Below are 12,159 nucleotides of genomic sequence, written 5' to 3'. Positions count from 1 at the left end.
GTAGTTTCTCTCTCCTTATACTCCTTCTGCCTTGCAATGTGTGATGAAGTGAGCTTCTGTTCCCAAAATATGGTGCATGTACACTGTGTTCATGTGTGTATTTCTACTGGGGTTAGTCCATAAGATTCATAGACTCATAGATTGTAAGGCTGGAAGGGACCTCAGAAGATCATCAGGTCCAGCCCCCTGCACCAAGTAGGAAAGACAACTGGGGGTCAGGTGACCCCAGCAAGGTGACTGTCTAGTCTCCTCTTAAAGATTTCCAGGGTCGGCAATTGTACCACCTCTGGAGGGAGCTTATTTCACACTCTGGACACCCTAGTTGTGAAGTAGTCTTTCCTAATGTTGAGCCTGAAATGGCTTTGCAGGAGCCTGTGATTATTACTCCTAGTTTTCTCCAGGGGTGCCCTGGTGAACAGTTGTTTACTGAGCCCTTGATGTATGCCCCTGATGGTAGCAGTAAGCTGCTACCAAGTTCCCTCTCAGCCTTCTGTTTTTAAGGGTGAAGAGTCCCAGACCCCTCAGCCTTTCCTTGTATGGCTTACCATGCAAATCTCTGATCATACGAGTGGTCCTTCTCTGGATTCTCTCAAGTTTTACCACATCTTTGTTAAAGTGTGGCGCCCAGAACTGGATGTAGTACACTCCAACTGCAGTCTCACCAATGCCGAGTAGAGTAAGAGAATCACTTCTTTTGTTTTGCTGGAGATGCATCGATTGATGCATGCCAGGGTCTTGTTAGCCCTGCTGGTTACAGCGTCACACTGCTGGCTCACGTTCATACTGTGATCTGTTATTACCCCCAGGTCCCTTTCATTCGTAGTGCTGATCAGGTTGGCATTGCCAAGACTGTAGGTGTACAGGGGATTGTTCGTCCCCAGGTGGAGCACGTTACGTTTCTCAACATTGAAATTTATCTGGTTCCGGTCCGGCCAACTTGCAAGCCTGTCTAGGTCTGCCTGTATCTCCAGCCTGTCTTCAAGCATAACTACGCTTCCCCATAACTTGGTATCGTCTGTGAACTTGGCCAGTGAGCTCTTCACCCCCACATCCAAATCATTGATGAACATGATGGACAGGTTGGACGTATGGGCACAAAACAACAGAATGCAATTCAACAAGGAGAAATGCAAAATGCTGCACCTAGGGAGGAAAAATGTCCAGCATACCTACTGCCTAGGAAATTACCTGCATGGTGGCACTGAAGCAGAAAGGGATCTTGGAGTCCTAGTGGACTCCAAGATGAACATGAGTCATCAGTGTGACGAAGTCATCAGGAAAGCTAATGGCACTTTATCGTGCATCAGCAGATGCTTGATGAACAGAACCAAGGAGGTGATAATTCCCCTCTATCGGGCACTGGTCGGACCGCAGTTGGAATACTGCGTGCAATTTTGGGCGCCGCAATTCAAGAGGGATGTGGATAACCTGGAGAGGGTCCAGAGAAGGGCCACTCATATGGTTAAGGGCTTGCAGGCCAAGCCCTATGAGGAGAGACTAGGGCACTTGGACCTCTTCAGCCTCCGCAAGAGAAGGTTGAGAGGCGACCTTGCGGCTGCCTATAAGTTCATCATTGGGGCACAGAAGGGAATTGGTGAGGCTTTACTCACCAAGGCACCCCTGGGGATTACAAGAAATAATGGCCATAAGCTAGCAGAGAGCAGATTTAGACTAGACATTAGGAAGAACTTCTTCACAGAGTGGCCAAGGTCTGGAATGGGCTCCCAAGGGAGGTGGTGCTCTCCCCTACCCTGGGGGTCTTCAAGAGGAGGTTAGATAGGCATCTAGCTGGGGTCATCTGAACCCAGCACTCTTTGCTGCCATGCAGGGCCCGGACTCAATGATCTATTGAGGTCCCTTCTGACCCTAACATCTATGAATCTATGTTGAATAGCACTAGGCCAAGCCCTGCAGGAGACCACTAGCCACTTCCCCAACAAGGTGACAGATCTGTCCATTAGAACTCTCTGGATCCTACCCTGCAGCCGGTTTACTACCCATTTGAGTGTCTCGCACTTAAGCCCACAGTCTTCCAATATTCTTGCAAGAATATCATGGGATACCAAATCAAAAGCTTTTTGGAAGTTGAGGTATATAATGTCAACCTCCTCTCTCTTATCCAGGTGGCGAGTCACCTGATTCTAAAAGGAGATGAGGTTGGTAAGTCGAGACCTGCCTGCAACAAAGCCATGCTGGCTGTCATTCAGAATCCTACCTTCTGCAAGCCCTATCGCACATCAACTCCTTAATTAATTTTTCCAGGATTTTCCCTGGGATAGAAGTTAGGCTAATTGGCCTATAGTTACCCAGGTCCTTCCTCCTCCCCTTCTTGAAGATGAGCACAACATTGACCCTCTTCCAGTCCTCAGGGATCTCCCCAGAGCGCCATAAGTTTTGGAAGACATACGTGTCCAGTTTCTTCAATTGAATATACACAGTTTTATGGCAATAGTCAGAAGGCAGTCATTTGAACCCTGCTCATTCTGTACCCCAGCTGACATGATTTTCCCCTTGGCCTAGTGAAAGACTGAAGCAAAGTCATCATTCAGGAGTTGAGTTTTCTCCTGAGTGCTAGTGACTAGTTGTCCTGAGTTGTTGAGCAATGCCCCACACTCCCATTCATTTTCCTCCCATTCCCTACATATCTTAAGAAGGACTTCTTGTTATCCTTGATTCCCGTTGCTAGTTTTAGTTCAGTTGCCGCCTAAGCTTTTCTAATCTGATCTCTACAAGTGTGGGCCATTGCTATATAGTCCTACCTGGGGGCTGTCCCTAGCTTCCATTGACTGTACACCTCTTTCTTCTTTCTTAAGAGGATCATGATTTCCCTGTTTAGCCAAGAGGGCTTCCCAGCCCTTTTGCTCCATTTCCTCTGCATGGGAATGGACTTCCTTTGTGCTTCAAGGAATCGTGTCCTTTAGGAATGTCCACTGTTCACACACTCCTTTTGCCTTTGGTCCCTGACCCCTCAGCACATTCTCTATTAGTGACCTGAGCTCGTTGAAGTTTGCATTTTTGAAATCCAAAACTTCAAGTCTGCTATCCGATTTATCTGCCTTGTGTTGGACCATGAATGGTTTCACGGTCACTGTCATCCAGGCTGCCCTCTACGTTTAAGTCGGTCACCAGGTCGTCTCCTTTGGCCAGGACCAAGAAGAGTGTTACCTCTGGTTGGCCTGTGTACTTCCTGAGTCAGGAAAAGCTCTTTGATGCAGGTCAGGAAGCAATGTGACTGATCCCACATGGCCGAGTGTTCCTCCCAAGAGATGTCTGGATAACTGAAGATGCCCATGACAACCGTGTCCCGTGCCCGCGCAGCCTTTGTTAGTTCTTGGGCAAACTCTAGATCAAGTTCCTTGCCCTGGTTTGGTGGTCTGTAGCATATGCCTACAGTTAGATCTCTTTCACCACCCGCCTCCCCCCTGCAGCTTGACCCAGAGGGTTTCAAGTCATTCATCTTTGGAGCTGATGTCAACCTCCAAGGAGGTGTACAGCTCCTTCACACAGAGAGCTGCACCTCCACCTTTTTCCCTACTCAATCCCTTCTATGCAGGGCATAACCCTTTATGGCTACGCTCCAATCGTGTGAGGAGTCCCACCAGGTCTTCGTAATCCCTACTAGATTGTAATGGCCGCTGGAGAGCAGGAGAGCTAGTTCCTCCTGCTTGTTCCCTCTGCTTCTGGCATTAGTGTACGGGCACCTGAGTCCTCCTACTGAGACTGTCAACATCCTGTCACACTGAAGGAGAACTATTCCCTCAGTTCCCATGAGAGTGGCCCTCCTGGTGTCCCTATCTACGGAGCTTCCTTGCATGTCGGTCCCCAGGCATGCTCCAGTCAGTGTTTTCCCGTCCTCCAGGAATCTTAGTTTAAAGCTCTAAGGTACAAATCTATTCTGCCATTTCTCAAATAGCCACGAGGTGGTACCCTTGCCTCAGCCTGTCTGTCCCCAGTCCTGGCTGTGGCTCACCATCCCCATAATGAGACCCTGCCAGGGCGGGCTAGTTTGACAGACCAACAGGGTTGTAGCTAGACTACACTGATTGCACTCCCTGTATGTGGGATAGTGAGGGCAGAGAAGGCTTGTTAGGATTCTACTCACCTATAAAACCAGCCAGGACCATTTGAGAAAAGAGCGAGTGCGGGGCTCAACTTCCCCAGACCTAGTCCAGTGGGTTTGGAGCTGCTCTGCTTAGGCCTTCCTGACAGCAGTGGGACCTCAGCAGGTAGCAGTGTGGCTCTGCAGCTCCATGGAGCAGCTGGAGAGATTGATGCTTGGGGCTCATGGCTGGCCAGGACATTTGGAGACAGAAACCAGGTCTATCAGCTGGTGTCTCATGCCTCCTCACAGAGATTGGATCTGATCTACTGGGGACCAGACCCAGGGCTCTGGCTAGCTGCACTGGCTCCTGGGAGGGCATCTGGTGTCAGGTACCATGGAGGAGTTAGCCCATGTGGTGCTCTGTCCCAGTCTGCATCCCTAGATGTATCATGGGCCCATTCCAGTGCTCCCCAGCACAGACTCCAACCTAGCCCTGACTGGCTGATTCCATGCCCTGCCCTGAGAGGGTCTGGTCAGCAAAATGCAAGGCCTCTAGAGGATCCAAGGGGAGGGAAATGGGAAACTTGTTCTGCTCAGAACTGAATTCAGGGCTGCCTCAGCCCCTCCCTCACTGCCAGAGCTGGAAGCTCAGTGCTCAGCCAGGAAGGGCTCTGCCAGTGCTCCTGACCCACAGCCCTCACTAGCCCTGCCCTGGGCTGATCTGCTAGTTTTGTTGGCGACCCTTACTCCTGATCTACCACCCCTCTGACAGCCCTGGGCTCCCTAATGTATCCCTTGAATCCTAGTGAACGCCATATTGTCCGATAGATTGTCAGGATGCAACTTGCAGGGCTCAGCTATAGGGGTAGTGAGTCATTTATTCATAGCAATGAGAATGTTGTGGCCTAGACTCCAGGGTCTGTGCCATTTATATGACACCCACACTTCCAGGGCCACTGGCCCCCTTTGAGAGAATGGATAAGGCATTCAATGGGCAGGGCATGGGGGGGGACCCTGATCCCTGGCCCAAACCTTGCCAGTGGCCCCTGTCCCCAAGTTGCTTTGGTAGTAGCTGTCCCCATCCACTGGGAACCCCTAAGCAGTGATCATTTGAGTTCCTGAACACCCCAAAGCCTGGAGGAGGGTCTCCCTGTGGCCAGTGTTCACAGGGTACAGGGGCTACTGTGTGCTGGGTGGGGGCTTGCGCCATTCCTGCCTGTAAAGTCTTGTTACTGCCTGCCAGGTACTGCTTCTCCATTGGTGAGTCTGATATAATGCACTAAGGCATTCCTGTAGGGCCTCTGCTATCAGCCCTTGCTAGTACCATGTAGTGTGGTGCTGTGAAGGAGCTGACAAAGCCCATCTTGCTGTGCCCAGGCTGCCTCAGGGAAGTTCCTGCCACTGGCACAATGGTTGTACTTTGATGCCCTGGAATGCCTGCCCAAGGATGGAGCTGCATCACTGACCGAGGAATCCTGTGCTCCAGTGAGTACTGTTTCCAGCTGCCCCAGCCACTGTGTCCACTCTCCTGGCCCCCATGCTGGATTGGGAGAAGGGCTTTGGCTCTGCCACCCTCTCTAGTCTTGTGGGGGTCTGGGCATGGACAAGGAGTCCCTAACAGCATGTCTGCCTCTATCCCCAACAGCGTGGCTGCCGCTATGATGGACAAATTGCTGTGTTTGGGGCCAATTTCCAGGAGAGGCTGGGCCAGCAGAAGTACTTTGTGGTGAGCAGAGGGCAGGGACAGCAAAGACAGAACAGGGGCTTTTGCCTTTACCCCTGCAGTGCTGGCCAGGGTCAGGGAACTAGCTGCTATGTGTGAGGAAAAGGTTCTGACGTGAGTCAGTCATCTTCTAGCTGACTCAGAAAGGCAGTGAAAACCTTGACCCTGTCTGCTGGCTCCACACCAGGGCCAGACCCAGCTACAGTTAAATGGTATAGCTGCCTATTCTGTATTGAGGTGCTAACTAGCTTCACCCTGGGCCTCAGAGGGAAAGGATGCATGGGCTCCTAAACTCAGGATTCTTTTCTACCCTCTGGAGGGATGCCCTGAGGGCAGCTTGACCCACTGACAGGGCAGGAAAGAGCTTGTTCTTGGTAGTGAGGGGGGATCCCACAGTCATTCCACATTTTGCCTGCACTGACCTCCAGCTGGCATCTAGGTCAGTCTCTTTGCCATGCAATGCCCAAGCATCCAGCCTGTTTCAGTGCAGACATTTCCCACTCCCTACCAGCAGCAGGTGCTGTAGCACCCAATCTGGGATGGGTACTACACTCTGGGATGGAGTGTGCAAGGAGAGCAGAGTGGATAGGGTGGGAGGGGAGTGAGGAAGTCGGGGGTGGGGGAGAAGGAGATGGGAGTAGTATGATCAGCTATAAGTAGCCAGTTTCTTCATGGTGCAGGCATGGTCCCACTGACTGTGTGCCTGTGTGCCAGGTAGGGTCTGGTGCCATTGGCTGTGAGCTGCTGAAGAACTTTGCAATGATGGGGCTGGCTGCTGGCAAGGGTGGAAACATCACAGTGACCGACATGGACACCATTGAGCGCTCCAACCTCAACCGGCAGTTTCTCTTCCGGCCATGGGATATATCTGTGAGTGATTGCAGGGTTGAGGTACTGGAGAGCATGTGCACGGGTGCTGAGGCCCAAAGCAGCTGTCATGGGCAGGGGCAAGGGTTTGCCTAGCCAGGCCTGTAAGCACCCAGTCCGTAGAGAGGCAACTAAGCCAGGCATGGTGCAACTGTTTCCTGCCAACCTGCTGTGCCAGTGCTTCTCACTTATGACCTACAGGCCCCTGCTGGCCCAGCTCTGGGCTCCCCTCCACCCAGCTCTACCAGTGTTGCTCCCCCACATCAGCATTCCTAGAGTCAGTTCCCAGCCCAGGGCTGAAAAGGCCCCACAGACAGTGACGATCTGCTTCAGCACCTGCTGCCTGCATCATGTGGCTTTCAGGAAGCACTGACTGAACCCTTAGAGTGAGGGTAGGGGAGCCCAAATACCGATTAGAGGGAGCTCCCATGTCCTTGTTAGCTCCAGCTGCCCAAATCACCACAGTCTTCCTCTTGCCCAGCTTCTGCAGGGAGCTATCCTGCACCAGCAGTGTGGTCTGGAAAGAAAGAAGTGAAGGGGACAGACTTGAGGAGGGGGACCAGACTTCTGTGTTTACTAGGCTTTGGGGTCAAGGCAGGGGCTTCTCTGCCTGCAGCCAGCAGTTCCTGCTAGGAACTTGGTGCTGGCCCTTTCCCATCTGTTTGGTCATGGGAAGTGTCTGGAAACCAGCCGGCTCTGTTAGGATGGGGCATCACTGTTACCAGCACCCTGGCTTGTGACAGGAGCCATAGAGCTGTGTGGGCAGGAGCCCAAAGCAGAGGTAGATAAGGAGCTCCCTGGCCTCTACAATGGGCTGGCTTTCTCTGGGATACTCGGCCTGCTGTACCAGTAGGAGGGATGGAGGGATTCTGTTCCACCTTACAGACCTGGCCAGGACAGGATCATACCTCCACCCCCATCCAGAATCTTGGTTGCATTCCTCTTGCAGAAGCTGAAATCAGAGGTTGCAGCAGAGGCAGTGAGGCGCATGAACCCACACATCAATATAGTGGCCCACGACAACCAGGTGGGGCCCACCACAGAGCTGCAATACGGCGAGGACTTTTTCCAGCCTCTTGATGGCGTGGCAAGTGCCCTGGACAGCATGAGAGCTCGTGAGTGCCCAGGAAGGAGCTAGGGCCAGGCTGAGCATGGTCATGCACACCCCATGCCTGTGCCATTCCACATGGCACTGGGGAAATGACCTGATGCCACCTAACTACAGAGCAGCACCTGGGGGCTTAGATGAGAACAGAAGGCTACTTGCACACTCCTTCAGACTGACTCACTCTCTGCTCTGCATCCTGCCCTGGTGCTGGGACTTCTCTGGGGACTCTTCTATGTGGGTGGAGTTTACTTGGATTGGGACAGGGGATGGAGTCCATAGAAAGGAAGACTCCCCAACTATGCCCCAGGACCCATACTCTCTCTTACCCATGGAGTGTGCTTGTCTGGAGGAGTGGAGGAATGGGAATATGATACCTGTGAGGGGAGCCAAAGGAGTCAGATGTTGGTCTCCTTTCAGTTTTTCCTCTCTGTTCAGGGACATATGTGGACAGCCAGTGCATCCGTTACCTGAAGCCACTGCTTGACTCAGGCACCCAGGGCACCAAGGGACACGTGCAGGTCATTGTGCCCCACCTAACAGAACCATTTGGCAATCACAGTGACCCATTGGAGAAGGCCATTCCTGTCTGCACCTTGCGTCACTTCCCCAGTTCCATCGAGCACACGCTGCAGGTAAGGCCCACCCTAGCATGTAGTGGTTTCCCAATGCTGGGCATGGCCCTTCCACAGACCCAAGTGCACCCCGCTTTGTCTCCCCAGCATAGTTGTTCCCCATGAGGTGGCACCAGTGCTTGGCAGCTAGACTAAGCCTTGGCTTCAGCATCTCCAGTTCCCTGGTAGGGTGGCTGAATGGGTTGGGGTGCTCTCAACAGCCATCACCTCAGAGAGGCCTGTGGCTAATGTAGCAGGTGGTTTCATCCAGGGACACCCTACCCCTGCCCACTGTCCTTGTGGGCATGCAGCATGGAGTGTGCTCCCTAGCGTGCCCTGCTATGGGCCTCTGTGCTTCAGTCTGTGTGCATTTCAGAAAGAAGAAATTCCTCAGCACTAGGCCTGGTCTTAGCCAGTGAATGGGAACAAGAACAGAGAAAGAGCTGTCAGGGCTGCAGGCAGGTTGCAGGGCCCAGCTGCGTCCTGGCTGGAAGCCCCATTGCCACATGTGCATTCTTGCCGCTAAGCCCCCATGCTGGTCTGAGGCAGGGGTTTTCAACCTTTTTGGGTCAGTGTACCCCCGGTGGCCAGTTGAGAAAGAAGGAGTACCCTGGCAGTCCGTCGCCAAGTACCCCTTGAAGCCTTCCCAAGTACCCGCTGGTCTAAGGCATGCCAGACTTCCCCAGGATAGCTGCTGGTGTGGGGCTCTGCCCCTTCCCCACCAGTGCCCTGGCCCTCCAGAGCTCCCCATGGCTGCAGGATCCCTGGTTCTGCCTTCCACTGTTGCTTTTTTCCCTCTCATGGCAGTTAGGGCCACTCATATGTATTGAAGGAAGCCACTGCTGTATTTTCCCTCAGAAATGCACCGGCCTCGCCACTGCTTACCAGGAGAAACTTCAGAGGGGATGGAGGTCTTCTGGGGAGGACAGGGACCTTGGCATGAGATCTGGCTGTTCAGGGCTATGTAGGAAAGCAGGGGGCTACCTCAGCATCCAGTCCATAGTCCCCTGTTAGTTCCTCTGGCAGCCCTGAATTGGTTACTGCCTGCCTAAGCTAAGGGGGCTCTGGGTATCATTGCAAATTAGAGGACTTCCAGGAGTGGAGCTCCTGCCCCCCTGCCCCGAGTCCTGGGAGAGGGTGCTAGATGGACAGGTCCCATAGCAGGGTTGCAGACAGTCTGGGTGTTGAGGTCCAGGGCTCTTGCCACCTGCACAGGTTGTACCAGGCTTCAGGAGCAGGGACCAATGTGCTTACAGGTTGCCACATCTTGGCAACCCTGGTACTACAGGCTCAACCATGGGTAGGGGGGTCTTGGAGGGTTGATGTTGGAATTTGAGGGGTGGGGATCCTCCACGCTGTGTCTGACCCTCTTCTCTCTCCTAGTGGGCCCGTGATGAGTTTGAGGGGCTCTTCAGGCTGCCTGCTGAGAATGTCAACAGATACCTGCAGTGAGTGTCAGCATGAGGATAGGCCTGTGGCTCAGCCATAAGGGAGTTTGGGGCACAGAGCTGGGCTTGCTCTTCCTGTGTCTTTTGTGTTTGGGGGCTCCCATTTCCATCCTGCCTCAAGCAAGGAACTGGTATGACATGGCCAAAACTCCCAGCAGAACTGGGACACACCAGGACCTTGGTCCTCCATGGCTTTCATGTGAACAAGTCAGAGCCCTGGGACTGGCCGCAGCACAGACAGGCCATGTCCTTTGTTATCCATGGTTCTCTCATCAGCTTTTGCTGATGATGACCCCAGCAGCTGTGAGATTCCTGGGCTCCAGCACTGGGCCTCTCAGGGCCTGGGTTGTCGCACTAGCCTTCACCTAAGTGGCCCAGGGCTTCTGAGTTCTAGCCTCAGCTTTCACTCCTTGCCAGGGTACTGCGGTTCTTCTCCCACATTACCTTTTTGGATGGTGGTTGGGGGAGGGTGGAGATGAAAAGGTTTGTGAGAGCTTGAAGTGCTGAACACTGCCATGTCTCACAGGGACTCAACTTTCCTGGACGGGCAGCAGCCAAGTATGGAGGCACTAGAGGTCCTGGAGCTGGTGCGCAGTAGCCTGCTGGAGAAACCACAATCCTGGCAGGACTGTGTGTACTGGGCCCGGCATCGCTGGGAGAGCCTTTACCACAACAGCATCCAGCAGCTGCTGCACAGTTTCCCCCCTGACCATGTAAGAGCCACCCTGCAGTGTCCCAGATCATGGCCCAAAATGTGCCCTGTCTCAGCCCTGGGAGCCTCCCCACATTCTGTATCCCATTATGCCCCTAGGAGCCTTGCTGCACCCTGCATCTCTCACTCAGTTCTTACCTCTCAATCTCCTGCTCTGGAGACTCCCCAACCCGTGCCCACTCATTTGCTTCCCACATAAATCTCAAGGCTCTCATCAAGTCCACATGTCCCACACCAGAGTCCCTTCCAGGACCTGGAGTCACTGCCTTCTTCCAGGTACACTGGCTTGTTAGCGTCCCAACGTATCAGGAGGAATGCTTGCAAAGCTGTGCATGGGCTAGGTGGGTCCCTGTGCTCCCAGCCTGAGCCCTTGCTTGGCTGAGCCTGAACATCCATGCCTGATCTGTGCTTTCCCTGTCCACAGGTGACCAGCTTGGGGATCCCCTTCTGGTCAGGGATCAGGAAATGTCCCCGGCCCCTGGAGTTTGACTGCAACAATGTAAGTACAGAGCTGGGCCCCTAGGACAGGGCAATGCTTTTGGTGGGAGCTGGCAGCCAGGGGTCAGCACTGGTGCCAGAACTATGGCAATGCCACAGGAGGGCCTTTTGGCAGGATCTAGATATGGTGCACAGTGCCCTGGAACAGGGAAGGCAGCTGCCAAGATGGTGTGTGCAAACACCAGGGGTGCAGCCATTGAGGTGAGGGGCTGTGTGCAAGAGTAAGGCTTTGATAGGTGTCAGTGGTGTGGAGGGATTGGGTCCCAGGTAGCTGCAGAAAGATTTGCTAGTACAAGTGTGCACCTCCTTTGGGTGGGTCACAGCCCAGCCTGGCACACCATTTCTCTGGAATCTGGCATTAGTGCCCAGTACCTCAGGGCTTATCCCAGCAGTTTTGGTACAGTTGGCAATGGGCACTTGAAGAGCTGGTCAGAGCCTCTACTCATGCTTCTAACCAAGGGGAACACGGGTAGTCCTGTCTCACAGTGAGCCAGCCCTGGGGTCCCAACTGAAGCTGTTCCTGCCCCTGTCCCCCATAGCTCTGCCTGTCCTGGATCCAAGTGTCCCAAGTGCTTCCCCCTTCAACAGCCTCTTGCACTGCTCAGCCACTCCTGGAGTTCACCCCAAGCACCCCAGATGTGAATCTGGCTCTTCCCCATCTGCCCTTTCTAACAACGGGGCATCATGGTGTCCTAGGACCAATGGGTAGCTGGGCAGTGCTGTGTTCTGGGCAGCCATGCAGTGCTTGGGGCTGTGTTTTCTGCTATGTTGCTGATCACAACAGTGCAGTACTGCATACACACATGCAAAAGTGGTGCCCGAGGTAGCTGTCCCATTCGCCTCCCTCTCTATTATGCTACTGCCTGGGGTCTTGTTTACCCTGGGCATGGGCAGCCAGTACTTTGCCCTTTGGACAAGGGGGTGCCCATACCTATATCCTGGGTGGAGGAGCCTCTGCAGCAGCCTGGTTCCCTGGAAAACCAGTTCTGAGAGGATGGACTCCTAGAAGAGTAGGAGCTGGAAACTTGTGACCTCTGGCAACAAAAAGTTACCGTCCCCACCTGCAGCAGTTTGCCTGGAAAATAGACATGGAGCTCTAGCAACAGAGGAAGAGTGCATTCCATTGGTGGAAGGGGCCAGGCCAAGAATC

General features: G+C 53.5%; 1 protein-coding gene across 4 annotated transcripts in view; it reads left to right on the top strand.

Moving 5' to 3' along the window:
* Positions 1-12,159, top strand: part of UBA7 (ubiquitin like modifier activating enzyme 7) — a 41,941-nt gene that overhangs the window by 13,759 nt on the left and 16,023 nt on the right. For 3 of the 4 annotated variants that reach the window (XM_019497012.2, XM_019497011.2, XM_019497013.2), the window contains 8 exons: positions 5,420-5,527; positions 5,688-5,768; positions 6,480-6,635; positions 7,582-7,747; positions 8,158-8,372; positions 9,735-9,799; positions 10,326-10,512; positions 10,936-11,010. In XM_019497012.2, coding sequence (XP_019352557.1) covers positions 5,420-5,527; positions 5,688-5,768; positions 6,480-6,635; positions 7,582-7,747; positions 8,158-8,372; positions 9,735-9,799; positions 10,326-10,512; positions 10,936-11,010 — 1,053 coding nt within the window. The remainder of the gene's footprint in view (positions 1-5,419; positions 5,528-5,687; positions 5,769-6,479; positions 6,636-7,581; positions 7,748-8,157; positions 8,373-9,734; positions 9,800-10,325; positions 10,513-10,935; positions 11,011-12,159) is intronic. The other variant, XM_006274937.4, reaches the window with a different exon arrangement.

The sequence above is a fragment of the Alligator mississippiensis genome, chromosome 12 (genome assembly GCF_030867095.1).
Source record: "Alligator mississippiensis isolate rAllMis1 chromosome 12, rAllMis1, whole genome shotgun sequence".
Lineage (NCBI taxonomy): Eukaryota > Metazoa > Chordata > Crocodylia > Alligatoridae > Alligator > Alligator mississippiensis.
This window is presented reverse-complemented; position numbering and strand designations above follow the sequence as displayed.